Source organism: Protopterus annectens, chromosome 14.part0, assembly GCF_019279795.1.
Source record: "Protopterus annectens isolate FY-2018-M chromosome 14.part0, PAN1.0, whole genome shotgun sequence".
Lineage (NCBI taxonomy): Eukaryota > Metazoa > Chordata > Ceratodontiformes > Protopteridae > Protopterus > Protopterus annectens.
Window position 1 is genome coordinate 741,817,682 of NC_056748.1, and position 17,072 is coordinate 741,834,753.

Below are 17,072 nucleotides of genomic sequence, written 5' to 3' on the forward strand. Positions count from 1 at the left end.
AGCAGAGCCACTGAAGTGATCCCCGAGGTAAACTTTCTGTTTCCCATCCACTCATCAAGGTTTCTTTTGAAGAGTGTTAAGTGAGGAGCTCCGCCTAATGTAGATTGGGATCTTGTTCCAAACATTGGAAGTCTCTGGGACAGGAATCTATCCCTCCAGCACATCCTATTTATTGTTATGGTGAGGTTTAGATCCCTAGAGTGTGTGGCTCGAGGGGATAAGGTTTTCTTTAGGTGGAGCATGTCCATCAATTCTGGGTTGGACATGGCCTTGTATGTCAGGCAGAGATCACCTCTGAGTATGCGGTATGCAACCGAGTACAGCTGGAGTTTCTTCAGTCGAGCTGCATAGGGCATCTGTTTGAGGCCAGTGATCCTCTTGGTGAGGTACTTCTGTGGTCTTTCCAGCTGTTGCAGGTGTCTTGTAAGGTACATCCCAAATGGGGCGTTGCACTCTATGATGGGTCTGATGAGTGATGAGTAGAGGGGCAAAATGACCTCTTTTGATCTGGATGCGAACCCTTTTGTGATTAGGTGGGCCACGTAGAAGGATTTTCTAACCACTTTGGCAATGTGATTATCAAAAATGAAATTACTATCTACTTGGGTCCCCAGATCCCTTATTACGTCTTTTGTATTTAGGGGACTACCACCTATGTGGTAGTTTGTGGGTACTTTTTTTCCAAAGGGGATGACTATGCACTTTTTGGCATTTAGCTTGAGGCCATGATTTTGACACCAGGTATCCGTCTCAGTGAGACTCTTTTGGAGGATGTCTGTGTCAGCCGGAGAGTCAACTATAGCCCCTAGTTTGCAGTAGTCTGTGAACTTGGTCAGCCAAAGTCCTCCTGTGCTTGCCTGTACCTCTAAGAAGTATATGCCGAAGAGGACTGAGCCCTGGGGAATGCCACTTGTAACCGGTTTAGAGTCGGACCTACCTCCCGCAACTCTCACGATGTGGGTTCTGTCTATGAGCCAGCTGGCAACCCATCTTGTGACGTAGGGGTTTATGTTCAGTCTGGTGAGCTTGTCTATAATACCAGAATGGGGAATGGTATCAAATGCCTTAGCTAGGTCTAGGTAGGCTGTGTGTACCACCTTTCCCTAATCTATAGCCTTGGTAACTGTCTCAAAGAAGTCCACCAGGTTTAGGAGGCATGATCTGCCCTTAAAGCTGAACTGGGTAGGGTCCAGTGTTTGGAGGTTCCCAATGTCTCTGTAAATGAGGTCCATGATGATGCGCTCCATAGCCTTGCAGACCAAACTAGTCAGGCTTATAGGGCGATAGTTCCCGGGGTCTGTTGTGGCTCCACTTTTGTGGAGTGGAATAACCGTTGCTGTGCACCACTCTATGGGTACACAGACTGTGGAGAGGCTGAGTTTGAACAGTGTGTTTAAGTGAGGGGTTAGTTTGTCTTTGAGCTCATGTAGGACGCAGCCTGGAACACAGTCCGTTCCTACTGATGCTGTGTTTTCGGCTTTGGAGAGGGCTATTTTAACCTGAGTGTCTTTGATTTCAGGGACTCTACATTCTTCTGGTATGGTTATGGGCCCTTTTGGGAGTTAGAGTGGGTGAAGTTTGTGCTGAACCTGTCTGTCAGGATGTTGGCGATATCGGTCGGTTCACTGTATTTTGTGCCATTCTGCACCAACTCCGAGCAGATTTGAGCATTGCCACTTAGATTCTTGACATAGCTAAAGAATGCCTTGTGGTTATCTTTGGAGTCCTTGACAATTTTTCTTTCAAAGCTCGCCTTGGATGATTTTATGAGGGATCGTAGTTTCTTGCTGATACTGATGAGGGATGTCTTCCTTCTTGGGATTTTACTCTTCTGTACTAGTTTCTTTCTTCTATTGCATTGCTGCTTATGGCAGGAGTCCACCAGACTAGTTTCCTTTTCTTGGAGGAGTGAGTCTTGGTTTTGCTTGGGATGGCATGACCCATGCATTCCTGTAGGTGCCTGTAGAATGCCTTAGTAAAGGATTTTGCAGCTTGGACAGAGTTATCCTTCAGCATGGGGTCTTTGAAACTTTCCACCTCGGTCTTAAGGAATGTGAAGTTTGCTTTTGAAAAGTTTTTCACGGTGGTTTTCTTGTCCGGGGGTGGGGGCGGAATGTGGATATCCAAAGTGATTTGTTTATGGTCAGATCTAACCAGCGAGGGGTTGATTGGTGTGTAACACCGGTCGCCCATGTTGGTGATGACGAGGTTCAATATGTTGTCACCTCTGGTGGGAGTGTTGACCAGTTGAATCAGGGCGTGAGAGTTTATAAATTCTAGGAAATGTTGGGCAAGGGAGTTAGTACTTGAATAGTTCTCCCAGTTAATGTTTGGGTAATTGAAATCACCCAATATTAGGGTGTTTGGTAGGACCTTTATGTTTCCCAGTAACACGGAATGGGGGTCCTGGGACATGGTGGGTGATCTGTAGCAAGCTACAATTTGAATTGCAGTTAGTTGCACGTGGATGATCTCTTAAGCATCGCGCTGTGCCACTAACCTTGAGGTGTGGGCATCCTTGATGAATATGGATACGCCCCCGCCTTTTGTATTTCAGTTTGGGTTCTGTGGCCGAAATGTATGGTACGAGTTGTAGCCTGGTAGTGCTGGGGTGCTCTCTGGAGCCATAAACCTGGTTTCTGTTACTGCACATATATCGATTTTCTCCATACTGAGGAGTGCCTGGAGTGCATGCATTTTGAGGTTTAGACTTCTGGCATTGAGTAGCACTGCCCTCAGCTTTTGTTACTTGTCCTATTTACGGCGGTGGGTTGGTCTTTTGAGCTTTGCCTAAAAAAGGCACTATGAGGGTGGAAAGAGCCTTGGCCAGTATTCAAAAGCCTAAGGGTGACAGGTGCAAGCCATCTCTAGCGAAGCAGCGTGGCTTGTCGAGCATGTCATCCCAGGCGGACAGACACTGGATCCCCTTTGAATGACACCACAAACTTAGCCAAATATTGAAATCAAGAATTTATTTCTTTATACCGTGGTATCATTCTTGGTGAGGGCAGGATGCTACTCAGAGTCAGGGTCATACCGGCCTGGGATACGTGCTCAGAGAGCTCTTCCACGTCTCTCCATGTAGTCCAGGGTGGTACAGCTCAGGTCATTCACACTAACATGGACAATGGCAGAGTCAAATTTGTACTTGTCCTGGAGTGACCTGAGTGCTTGTCTTATGTGGCAGATTCTGGCAGCCGACAGGCAGTTAACAGTAACCTTCTCCATATTCAACCTAGTGAGTGGGACGTCAGTGTGCCTGACTATAGTCTCACCTATTACTAGTATGTTGGGTATGTTATTTTGCCTTAAGGGCTGTGATTGCATGGCACACTAGTTTTGTGAAGTATGTGTTTCATGGTTTGTGTTGGGGGGTAGAGATTGCTTGAATGTTTAGTTTGGAGGTTTCTGTTGGTTTTGCAGATTTTTATTTAGAGCCTCTATGTTTTCATGTATTTATGTGTTTTTGCCAGTGCTGCTTTAATGGGTCTATGTCAGACTGGTGGTGCGATGCAAGTATTTCCCTTCTCCTCTTGACTGTCTGATCCAGTCTTGGGTTGAGAGCTTAGCCTCCAGTTTGGCTGTATAATTGCATCTCTCGCATGTATTAGTGTTTGGTGGTACGAGGAGAGGGTTGTCTGTGTACGTGAGGCAGCTGTAACATTGCCTCAAAATGCCTAGATTCACCAGTTGGACTGGAGAGTACACCTGAAACTGCCCTTAGGACATGCCTGGATAGGTACAGTGAACTGTTTTACTGGATGGCTGGTAAGGTCAAATAGAGAGCCTTGTCCTTCTGTACAGTACAACAGGAGGGTCTAGTGCTAGGGTTTATAAATGCTTGCTATAAGTTTTGAGCAAGTGCCGGGCTGAGAAATGAATAGCTTGAGTGCTTAAGTTGAAAGTTTGTCTAGTTCCAAGGGAAAAATTGAAGAGGAGACTTTGTGCAGCCGGGAATAGTTTTACCCTAGCTAACCGGCACTGCCAGGCATGCAAAAACGGGCAAATATGGTACTTATAGCAGGGAAATGAAAGAGAGAGAAATTAGCCCAAAATGGCCAATAAACTACTAATTTCTGGGCTGAAACCACTCCTCCAGGGACAGATAGGCTGCTCAAAGCTCCCCTTCTCTCACATGTGAGCAGAGAATTTCCTTCTATCCACGTAAGGTATGGGGCAAACACAGAGATTTGTAACACAGCCCTGAATTCAGCACTAACCTGAAAACTGGGCTATACTAGCTTAGAAAGGCCGGAAACAAGTGTGTATTTTTAGGAATAAAATGGGTTCCACTTATAAAGGAACTAGACCATGTCATACTTGTAAGTGCTGCAGCTATATTGACACTACTGGTATGTTTACACATCCAAATCAGGGTAAGCAGTATGTGTATGATGTTCAAGCTACTTGCACTTCTCATGTGGTTTATTTAGCATGCTGCACAGCCTGCATGAAATTTTATGTAGGCAGGAATGACAGACAGTTGAAGGAACATATTCTAGAACACTTAAGACATACAAATAATGGTAATGAGTGCAGTGCTCTTTCTTCTTCTTTTGGCATTTCCCAGTTAGGGGTCGCCACAGCAGATCACCTGTCCACTCATGATTGGCAGTGGAGTTTTATGGTGTTGAGTTGCCAGCCCAGAGACCAACCTTCCACAGCGGGCACATGCATGCACTCATGCCTAGGGCCAATTTAGAGTATCCAGTCTACCTACAGCATGTCTTTGGGATGTGGGAGGAAACCGGAGGAACCCCACGCGACCACAGGGAGGACATGCAGACTCCGCACAGAAGCCGAGGATTGAACCGGAGAAACTCTTGTTGTGAGGCTGCAATACTAACTGCTGCACCACTGGGGCCGCCCATTGCAGTGCTCTTTCTAAACACGTGAAACTCATTTCACACACACATTGTTTTAAGATTCAAGTTATAGCACAGATAGCATCTACTAAGAGGTTGGGTGATGTTAGGAATGCTACAGAAAGCTTAGAGAGCAAGTGGATAGTCAGGTTAAGGGGAGATTATGATTCAGGACTAAATGATGAAGTTCCCCTTAAACCTCTGTTGCAGACACTCACTTTTTAGATGAACTTTATATATACTTATGTGCATTAGTTGATTTTAAGTTCATCTCTTATTTTTAAAGTTTGAGTGCATTGATTGTATTATTTTAATACATAATTGCTTAACTGGTTGATTTGCTATATGAATTTTTGCAAAAATTGCTGTGTGTGTAACTGCATTTTTACACTGACATCTGAAGAAGCAGCAAGAGCTGTGAAAGTGCTTATGTTGTTTTAAATAAAAGATTGTTTGTTTTATGCTGAGAGACTGTTATCTCATCATTCTATTTTTTGGACTGCTTTACACTGGTTTATTTGCTTGGTGAGATGTTTACACAGCACAGGGTGGTCATTTTTTCCTGTCGGTTATAAATAATATTCCCTGCTAAAAGTTGATTTCTCCCAATTTTTTAAAGCTCCATAACAGCAGTTTTTGGTGGAATATAAATACATGTCATTGTAAACTTCCTCCCTTGCCAACATCCCATTACTACCATGAATCCACCATTTTTGTTTTTTCCTCATCTATCACTACTGCAGCACCTCTAACAATTAGAATAAATTACTTATCTTTTCCTGTGCCCCCAATATTCTGCTAAATATCCATTATGAAATCCTCTGTCAAATTCACATGCTTATTTCTTTCCAAATGTCTCCTGCATCACTGCTATTTGCGCTCTGCACTTCTTAATACAACCACTACTCGTTCCTTTTTATCTATGACTGTAAGGCCATTCACATTCCAGGATAATATGGACAGCATAGTCATCATGATAAAAAGCTACTGTTCACCTGTTGTATATGATAGATTTTTTTAATGTGCATTTCCAGCTTTTGTGTTACATGCATATTGTAATGTTTGGCAGGCTGATCTTTTGTACAGTTGCTTATTTTCATCCCCATTTGAATGTATTTCACATTTTTTCAAGATTTTGTTTTAATGAAAATCCTCAGGGGAAAATAAAAACACCATCTCCTATTAACTCAGAACAAACACATAAATCTATGTATATCTTCAAGATATGAAGTTTAGCCCTCCAGGAGGAAACCACTGCCCCAAATTGACAGCTATACCTACAAGCATTACCTAAGCTAAAATTAAGGTCACCATGTGAAAGCGCTTGTTACAGTCCCTGTTCCCACTTACACTGACTGCTGTCTGTTTTTTTTCCTCATCTCTCTTTTCCTCCTGGATATGTAAAAAAACAGCTTGTATGCTTTCAGAAAACATTAACATTTAGTGTTAAGAAAAAGTACAGTGGCTATCTTTAAGCACAACTAAAGTGTACACTGTTCTATTAACTGCATTCAAGTATTAGGGCCGCTAGGGAGGTTGTTACCTCTTATTCACTTCCCATAATTTCAAACTTATTTTTTTCATCGAACTGTTTACCATATAACTTTAAATTTTGCACTTCCCTCAGCAAAGAATTCTCAACATTAGCTGCTTGCACCTGTAGACAGCTTGTCTCCATGGAAATGTGCTTAGCAATGAGTCTGTAAATTTCACTAAGAAAAGAATGCATATTAACCCTCAGCTGCAGACATCTTGACTCCACTGAACATTTGCCAATGGAAAACAACCAAGCAAACATCTCCACAGTTGCAAGTCCAGTATTTTCATGGTTTCTGTGATTCTGTCTTATTTTTAAAGCCTACATGCTTACAAAAACACCAGTTTACAGCTTAAGCCAAAGGCAGTAATCTAGACATTCACTGGTGTAAATTTAAGATAAAATATTCTAATTCTACATATAATATAATCAATGCACTTTTACATCCCACCCAACCCCAGCAGCCCAGCAACCCCAGCAGCCCAAGATAACAGCCTTTTTCCTTGTTATACTGTAAAACATATGTTTCTTACAACTATAAAATGTAGTTGTTTACTTTAATATCTTTAACACATACAAAAGTCACAGAAAAGACCCCTGCAAATTTGAAATACCTTGACTACACAACTATTTTACTGTATGCAACATACAGTTTACATCATGACATGTTTTATACAAATACTAATATGAACAAAAATGGTTTTACTTAGTTTCTCCCTTGTGCCCTTCCAAACATTAATGATATAAAGTGAAGTGTATGCTTTACAGTCCACTCAAGTTTAACAAACTCAACAAAAGTGTATTTCAGCCACTTGTTCTTGTAAAACCGTAGTTCACAAATGTGACAAGATGCTTTATAGTTTTCAATTTATTCATTAATTTCAGAGTTGCTGGTCTTCTTCCTGTTCATCTCCATGTTCCAACACCACACTCAGTTCAAGTCCAAGGTATGCTGATTCTTCTGGTCAACTCCTTTGCTTTTTTTTGCTTCTCTCAAACATGTTGCTTTGGAACATTGGAAAGGTTACACTAGCAAAGTCTCTACAAACCTTACTGTCAGAAGAATTAGAAGCAGAGTGCCATTCTGTTTGCTAACTCACTTTTTGTAGTATAAACTTTTTTATTTCCTCCTTAGCCTGTTCTGCATCAAAAAATGACTTTGGTCCTCCAGGAAAAAACAAACTTTGAAGACAAATGGATGCACCAGCTTAAATCTCACACCTACATCTCAACATTCCCCGATTGCTGGGATAAATTTGCTTCTCTTCTGCCTGGTGTGCAGTGAATAATCATTTTCTACAAATACTCCTGTCTCCATTTTTTAATACTTGGCTTTTCTGCCCCAACTGGCTGCTTTCTCATGGCCATGTTTGGTGTATATACTTGATGCGTCAGTTCCAATTAACAAGTTCTGCCATGGAACACCAGTCCATTCGCTTATCTGCGCTTTCAAAACATTAATACAGTCTGTTCCTTCTAGTTTCTCTGGTATAGCAGAAAATCTCAGGTATTTTCTGCGCATGCTGTTAACTCTTTTTTTCAACAGCTGTTCTTGAGAAACCTCATATTCAGCCAGATTTTTCTTCATGTTAACCTCTGATTTGTGTAGTTTATCAGTTCATCTGAATGGCTAGTTAAAGTTTCTTCTATTTTTTTCCCAGCATTTTGATGTTTGAATTGATATATTCCTTCAGTGTTTTACTTATTTTAATTATTTATGGGAACATTTGATTGATCTTTTTCTCTACATTACTGGAAGCCATATCTTGAACCAAAACTGAAGCTTGAACCGCTTTTTGCTGAACAGCTGCAGAATCTTTCCCAGTGTCTCAGTTTCTTTTAGATTTCCCAAATTTCTTATTTGTTGGCATCCAGAGTGTGTATTTACCAGCTAGTAACTGAATTTTACCAAAATCATTTTCAATAGCATTCCTTTTTACCAGTTTCTGTTTTCACACAGGGAGAGCTGAAGATATGCTGTTGATCAGTGTGCAGCTATCCTGAAGTCTTCTTTTTGTTCTCCTTCTTGAACAGTACTTTCTATAGTGGGGTTAGTGGTTGTACAATGCTGCACCTTGTGCAACTCCTTATGTTTGTATCTTATTTATTTTTTAACCACAATGCAACAATATGTTGTTAAAGTAGGGCATTTAGCTACAAATTACTTCCCTACACAAAATGTTCATCAATATCTTAAATGCTCCACTGTTATGGTCACTAACGCACTTATTTTTTCAAAATGTGCTTATATAAAATCTACATTTTTTGAATATGTAATTACTGCACACTGTACTGAATCTGGAGTTTTTCTTCTTGGCATTTAAGAAATCAATAAAGTGGCCTTCTTTAATCTCCAGATACTCTTCATCCTACCAAGTAAAAGGCTGAAGTACTATTGCACTGTAGCCTTCTACCCTACAAAAGCAGCTACACAAACACCTGGAAGAAATATTCCATCCTGCTCTACCTGCTCATTCCCGTTAACCATTACACAATACATGTATTTTCTAATTCCCATACAATCTCTGTAACAGCTTCTTTTAGATAATGTTATAGCACATTATAAGAGTCTCCATTACCTTTCCCTTTTGGTGGCTCTCCAGCTTGCCTCTTCTGAAGGCTTTTCATTTTCAAATAATCAGAAGATTTCCATTCATAAAAAAGAGCTCTTAATTTTCCTTGGTCACTTACATGAAACCTTTCTTTGATCTCTTCAAGAAATTCTCCACAGTGTTGAAGGAATCATCATTCCTACCTTGATGGAATCTAACTTGGTCACAGAAGACACTCTCTATCCATTTGAAGAATCACTGTCATACTTAACCATTCAGCACTACATCCTTCTTGCATTCTTTAGTGAGATTATTCTTTCACATCTGCCTTTTTCAAACCACTTTTCAAATCTCCACTTTCTAACCACGTTCTCAAGGGGTATTCACCTCAGTCCAAACGAACCACCTCTCTACCCTAAATCATGTCAACGTCCATCCTGCCATTTACTAAGCACCTTTATATGTTGTCCCTTCCATGAAGCAGTTTGGCATATACTCTCAAAGAAAGAATCTCATTTCAGCTGATTATGCTTTCTTCTCTTACCATGTTACTACCGAAAAGGTGTCATTGTTCCTTATGAAATGTCATTTTATGCCACTGTCCTGCAAAAGCCATTCTAATTACAGCCTCATTAAAATACTTTAATTTCAAGATAATTATGAGATGAACTGCATTAGTAACATCACTGTTTAACATCCAGTTTAAACCCTCCCTTACCAGACATTATCTTCCAATTTTAGTTGTGACAGAACACCAGAAATGAGATATGTTGAGAGTTTCAGAAAATTGACTCACCTCACCACTACTGACACTCCAGCAGAGTATGCGATTATCTTTAGCACTGCTCAGTAACAAGTCAGCATCAGCCTGACACCACGAAACTGAGAGAATACCTCTGAAAAATACAAAACAAACAAGTTTCTACTGCTAGTTCCAATGTATAAAACTGAATGCTCTCTATGTTTATCCCAGAAATAGGATCCTATTTTTGGATTAACTAAAATATTCACATTTTCAAACAGCCAAACATACTTCGGCACAATACGTAATCTTAAGAGATAAGTAACTTGTTTTCTTTACAAATTAAAACTGTACCAAAACACTGTTACAGCAGCACTGCTGATGAGACTGAAGACCAAGAAGAATAACAATAACCATGCAGAATAGTATATTCATAAAGTAGGAGAAAGTACTTTAAGAATTAAGCCAACACGGCGATGGAAAAAGGAAATTCTGCTGACAGGGATGACTGCAATTAGGGTTAAGACAAGAAGGGGCTGAAATTTACTGGAGAAAACTGGCAAAAGAACCACGGTATTGGGAGCAAATAATAATAGAGGGGAAAGGTAATAGAATGGGAAGAGGCCAAGAATGTATTTGGACAGCAGGCTAGAGACTGCCTTCCCTATCACGGAGTGATATTAGAGTACAGGCAAACAGAAAGAAACAGGGGGATCTTAAGCGAAAGAACAGCATACTGGTAGAGTTTTGGTAGAGTCTAGAAGACAAGCTGCTGTTAAAAAAAGGAACAATTAGCAGAACATACAAAATACTGTATGATAACTGTATGACTCAATCAGAGGAAGTTAGAAATGATTTGGAAGAGAGATTGGATAAGCACTTCTCAAAGAAACATTGGGGGGATATATACATAGCTCCCAAATATGCGACAAAGTCTAGAAGACTTAGGATCTCTGCTTGAAAGTGTTTACATAGGTATTTTTATACCCCACGTAGAACCCAAAAAAATGTCCTCGGGTAGATGGTAAATGCTGGAGGTGTGAGGGGGAAGAAAGAGGTAATTGGGAACATGATGTCTAGGGGTGTAATGAGTTGGTAGACTTTAAAGATTCCCTGCAGACTACTCTGTTAGCGATACTGGGTGAGCAAACTGGATAATAAAAAAATTATTTTTTTTTGAGCTATGATACAAAATTGAAACCATCTAGACATAAGCAAGGCCCTGCTGAGTCTAATTATGGTGGCTGCCAAAAAAGCAATTACTAGAAAATGAAAATCAAAGTCTAAAACAACTGTAACAGAAGTAGTTAATATAACAGAGATGCAACAATTGGAAATGGAAATGTTTAGAAAAGGGTAAGAGCACATTACGCAGAAAAAAATGGGAATTGTGGGAACAATACATGCAGAGGAGGAAAGAGGTTTAAAAGAAGGCAGGATTTGAATAAGCTATGTAATGTCTGATTGACAATGACTAGACAGATAAGTGATGTGTAATGTTTGCAACTAAAATTATGTCAATATGGTTTGTTTTCATTTATATAAATATATTATTGCCTACGTCATACATGATAATTTCATAAAGGTGTTTCTCGTTCATAAAAAAAAAAAAAAAAAAAAAAAAAAAAGATACTGAAGGCTCTACCTAGGAGACCAAGAGAGACAGCAGTATAGGCAGGTAAGGCTAATCTAGCATCCCAAAGGATATATGAAGACCCTTCACTGTTCCTGTGTTGAGGGAAAATGGCAGGTGTACTCTGCTATTCCTGCTGCAAAACAGAAACCTGCATGAAAAAGGTGACTGAATTCAAAGTCGGAACTATTTACTATGACAGGGAATGCCTTACAGCTGTTGTGTAAATATTCACAGTATCACATACTAGTATGAGTCTGCAAGACACATGCACATACAACTCCATGCAAAAATGACACCAAGACTCCTCATCACCCTAGAAATATTTCGCAACTTCCTTGACAAATACAGCATGTACTATAAACAAAAATGACATCCTGGGTAGTTCCATTCAGAAGATATTGCACTACCATTCTGGTCTGGTTAAAAAAGATACTGGTAATAGTATATAGCTTAAAACTCTACAAAGGGTGGGAAACAATGCCAGGAACAAAAATAACATATGATAAGGTATTCAGGAGCCAGGCAGCAACAAATACAGATTCCCTCAGACACCAATTTCTGGTTACCAGAGGCATACAGTAAAATCAGCTGCTTCTATAACTGTGTACTGGTAGCATCTGTGATTAATGGCATTGCTGGATGCAGTTTTGTTTTTCTATGCATATAACAATAAAGGCACCCCAGTCACCCTATAGGTTTATTTTACAACTATATACTTGGGTGCTGCAGCTGTAACTGCACATTTTCTGTAGAAATGCTTCTTAGGTGCACTTGTATCTATGGCAACTCATGCAGTACCATGTAATCTACCTACTGACAACACTTCACATTATTGCCGGACACAGAATTTTATTTACATTACTTCATCACCTACACTGATGCACCTCAGAATTGGGCATTTTAAGTGCCCTGGGGTGCTTTCAAATTTCCTCCTTTCCTTGTGTGTATATTTCTGTTTCCTTCACCAAGACCACTAACCTGCCTGGTACATTACTACCTCCCTGTTCTCTACCTACAGAACAATACTGCGACAGTCCTCACCCTTTATCTACTCCTCTTCTACTGCATGTTTAACTGCCATTAGCACGTATAGTTCTTGCATAAATACCTAGGTGTCACAGTGATAGATTCGACTGATCCAGACTGGGAGTAGGGTACACCAATACGCTATAACTTCCATTGATAAATGTCTAAATGCAGCTAAAATTATCACTATGATCAAGTCAGATTCATTCCATAGAATTAAACTTATTTGGGCTTCAGTTTACTTTCTTCCTAGCTGTCCACTTCTATCCACATCAAGGCAGGTTTGGCCTATGTACTTACATATCAATTCCTCCAACCACTCAAAAGGTTTCTTCCATATCCTAGGTCTCCCCTCCTCAACAGTGCCCTACTATTGATGACTTTAATTCAGTCTAATAATGACCTAACAGCTTCACATCATCCTAGAAAAGATGGCTCAAGTTATACAAATGTCCATATCTAATTGCATAGCTCATGGAGACATCCATCCAAGCTGAGGACCTGCATCACTAACTCCTTCCTAACCTCGACAGGTCACATCCTGAGTCATCAACAACTAATAAAAACTTAATCACCCTAATATTACAAAGTATTAGCAAGATACAAGTAGTGAAAATGCTTTTAGTCCCTTTAATTTTATAAACAGGTCAGGCACATTTTTGCCAACCAGAGGAGACGTTGGTGACAATTAAAGAGTTGAAGGAATTTATCTGGGAGGGGAAGAGGGCAAGGGTCTAGAGAGACAAGTTAATCCTTCCAACAGAACAAAGTGATTTAGGATAATCTCATCTGAAGAGGATATCTTAGCGCTACATATTTAAGGGTCATATACTTAACACAAGCAGAAAGCTACAAAGTGAAAATGGATGATGAATTAGGGGGTAAATTCAAAAAATAAGGACAGAGAGGGATTTTGGATGCAGATCCTTAAGGATAATAACAGCCATATAAATTATTATATATATTATATTCATAATTATTATATTCATGAAATAGCAGAAAGTATTCTAAGAAGTAAGCCAATGTGAGAATTGAAAAAAGATTTTGCCAATAGGGATGATGGCAATTAGTGCTACAAAGAACAGGTAAGAGAGAGCTGGAATATACTAGAGAAAACTGGCAAAGAAACCAAAGTATTGGAAGCAAATAACAAGAGAGGGGAAAGGTAATAGGATGGGAAGAGGCCAAGAAGACATTTAGACTACATTCTGGAGACTGCCTGCCTTATCAGGGACTGATATCACAGTATACGCAAAGAGAAAAATATAGGAGAATCCTAAGTGAAAGGAATGCTCTGTAGAGTTTTTACATTAATCTAGAAACAGAAGCTGTTGTTAAAAAAATGGATAATTAGTAAGGCATATAAAATATTGCATGATAACTACAAGAACCAATCACAGGAAGTCAGAAAAGATTGGAAAGGAAGACAGGATAAGCAGTTCACAAGGAAACAATGGCAGGATATATATATATATATATATATATATATATATATATATATATATATATATATATATATATATATAGCTCCCAAATAAGTCTAGAAAATTTAGGATTTGTGATTGGAGTGTGTGTATAGATATTTTTATATCCCAAGCAGACTTTAAAGAAAATTTTCTGTGGTAGCTTACAAATGTTAGAGATATGATCGGGAAAAAGGGTGTAGCTGGGAACGTGTTTTGGGAGAATAAAGAACTGACAGATTATTTAAAAAAATCGCTGCAGAATACTCTGTCAGAAATATTGGGTGAGCAAATGGGTGCCACTAAGGAAATTATTTTTGAGCTGGGATACAGGATATATGAATTGCCTAGACATAGAAAGACCTTGTTAAGTTTAACTCTGGTGGCTGCCAAAAAAATTACTAGAAAACGGAAGTCAAAGTTAAAACCAACTATATTTGAAATACTGAGTATTGTAACAGAGACAAAAAAAGAACAGAAGTGGTATCTTTAGGAAAGGGTAAGAAGAAATTACATTAAAAATGGGAATTGTGAGAACAATACATGCAAAATAATGTTTTGGAGGAGGAGTAAGGTTTTAAGGGAAGGCAGGAGCTGAGCAATTTATGTAATGTTGCATTGAAAATAGTTATACAAATGAATATATGCGGTATATTTACTTTGTAACTGGGAAGATGTTAACATGGTTTGTTTTCTTATATATGTATGTATGTGTATATATATATATATATATATATATATATATATATATATATATATATATATATATAAAACTGTTTGCCTATGTCTTAAGTGATAATATAATAAAGGTGTTAAAAGCATTATAAACTATTGTTAGCAAAACCACAGTATTCCAAGCATGAAATGACACCACACCTTTGAATGAAAAGTGCACAAAAAAGTGATGGACACCCATTCTTAGGTGCTGCCAGCTACCTAAATCCAGTCCTTCACCCCTGACAGCCACTAATGATTAAAGAAAAAGAAACCAGTAAAGTTAAGAAAGTTCTAATCTAAAATAATCCACTACCAATGGTAAAAGAAAAATAAGTTGCTATGGTTATGAGGCATCTGTCCAAAGGTAACTCTAAAGATGACTTACAGGATAGCTTATAGTGTCACCAAACAACATTTAAGACAGCCTTATAATTATACACCAGATATTTCATGGCGGTGAGAGACAGCACAAAATGCAGTTCATGCCCACCAACTCAAATTACTCAATTGTCTTATGCTCAAAAAATTTTAAAATTGTTGCATCATCACTTTTGGTAGACAATCCCTCCCTTCACCATACTACATAGAAAACACAAGTAAAACAAATAACAACAACAAATTTACTGAATATCCCTGAAGTCTCATCAAAACCTTCAGGAGGAATAAAAAACAGCAAAAATACAAATATGTCTGAAATCAATTAAATAAAAACAATTGTATGATCAAATACTTCAAAGCTCAATTCTCTATTAAGACCAAGGGGTCGTAAATGTCCTAAATTTTAATATACACACACTTTCTCGACATAATAAACATTTATTTACATCAGCACTTCTTAAAATCTGGATTTAACTTCTAATAAATTAGAAACCAACAGTAAATTGGGGTCACTAGAATGACATTGAGAAAAATGTTCATCTGCTTGGCTTTCCTTTTTAACTTGTGCAATGTCTCCTAAATGTCTGCATAGTTATCTTTCAATTTCCATCTTGTTTAGCCAATATAAAAATGTTGCGTGGGCATCCATGTGCATACACTACACACAGAATCAATACTGTATAAAACCTGAATATCAATATTGACATCAACAGCTGAAAGTTTATTTAAAATTACTTTGCACGACCACATCAACCAAAGTAAATAGTACGAAAGGTGGAAGGTCGAACATCAATCTAATCATAAACAACATGAACACAGTAGCTATGTATCAAATTGTCACCTACACTTGCCTTTTTATCGGAAATTTGTGGTCAATACCAATTACTCGGGTTTAACATAAGATCAGTTAACAAAGATTTCTAATGTTTATAACTGGCTTGAAAAAAGTTAACTAGAAAGAACACTCTACTGTATATACAGAAAAAAAATCACTTTTACAAAATGAAAATGTTGTCAAGGGCCTCGGAAAGTCCAGTTGTGTAAACAAATTTACTGCAGTAGCCTTAGGTATATGAGTGACATCCTGTCAAGGATGACAGCCATCCAGTTCCCAAAGTTTTTATATGCACACCCTGGCAAAATCAAAAAACAAAAACAGGGATGGAGAGAGGGAGCTGCTGCTGCAGCAGTGATCACTCAAACATCTACTGTTACAGTAATTTTGCTTACACAACTGTATCACTCATTATATTGACCACTGCTGCAGTAGCCTTAGCATTATGGGTAGAGTACCCTAACTTACAACATTTGAGAGGTGGAAGGGAAGGGTCCAGGAGCCCCTGGAGAATGTTCCTAGCAAAGTCTGACCTATACCTAGAGAAGGATTCAAATTTGTAGTGCTTTGTAAATGTACGTATTACAGGACCAAGTTGGTGTTTCTAGAAAACTTCAAGAATCCAACCATTCCCAAAAGCCAAAAGTGAAGCCAAGGCTGTGGTACTGTGGGCCTTGACCCTTGACCCTTGGCCCTACCTGGAGTAGTTCTGTTATGATGAGAACAACAACAAGTAATAGCCTGAGACAACCATTTGCAAAAGGTATGCTTTGACGAAGGTTGTCTCTTCTTACCATCACAAGAACTGACCACCTGATATAAAGATATGAAAGATTTTTTTTCTGCCAAGGTAGTACCACAGTTCTCTGTGGACATCCAAGATATGTTGTATCCTTTTCTCCCTCACTTCTAGTTTCAGGAAAGAAAAAGTACAGTTTTGTACCTACCATAAATGTAGATGTCCGAACAGGATAGCATCTGCAGTCATAACAAATGGGTTGTCCTGTCGTCAGGCAGCCCTTCGGTCGGCCGGATTCCAAAGTCTGGGTCCGGCTTTGGCTGATGTCGCACTTCACCCGTCATCTCTGCTGGTCTTCGGGTATAAAGGCATCAGCCGACGCCATTTTCCTCAGTGTTTTTTGCCCCAGATGCCAGTTGCCCTCTTGGAAAGCTAAATTTTGGATAAATGCCAATGTTTCCAAAAAAAATAGAAGGCAAACACAAAAAATAAGCATGTATGTACATATATACAAACAAATACACCATAAGAGACTCCCCCCCCAGCTAGCTATTAGGAGGGTAAATACCCTAGGAGTACCAC

At 39.1% G+C, this 17,072-nt stretch overlaps 1 protein-coding gene across 1 annotated transcript in view; it reads right to left on the reverse strand.

Annotated features, from left to right (window-relative positions):
- SEC31B (SEC31 homolog B, COPII coat complex component) overlaps window positions 1–17,072 on the reverse strand; it is a 1,631,704-nt gene that overhangs the window by 1,088,953 nt on the left and 525,679 nt on the right. The window contains exon 9 of the mRNA XM_044055612.1: window positions 9,751–9,850. Coding sequence (XP_043911547.1) covers window positions 9,751–9,850 — 100 coding nt within the window. The remainder of the gene's footprint in view (window positions 1–9,750; window positions 9,851–17,072) is intronic.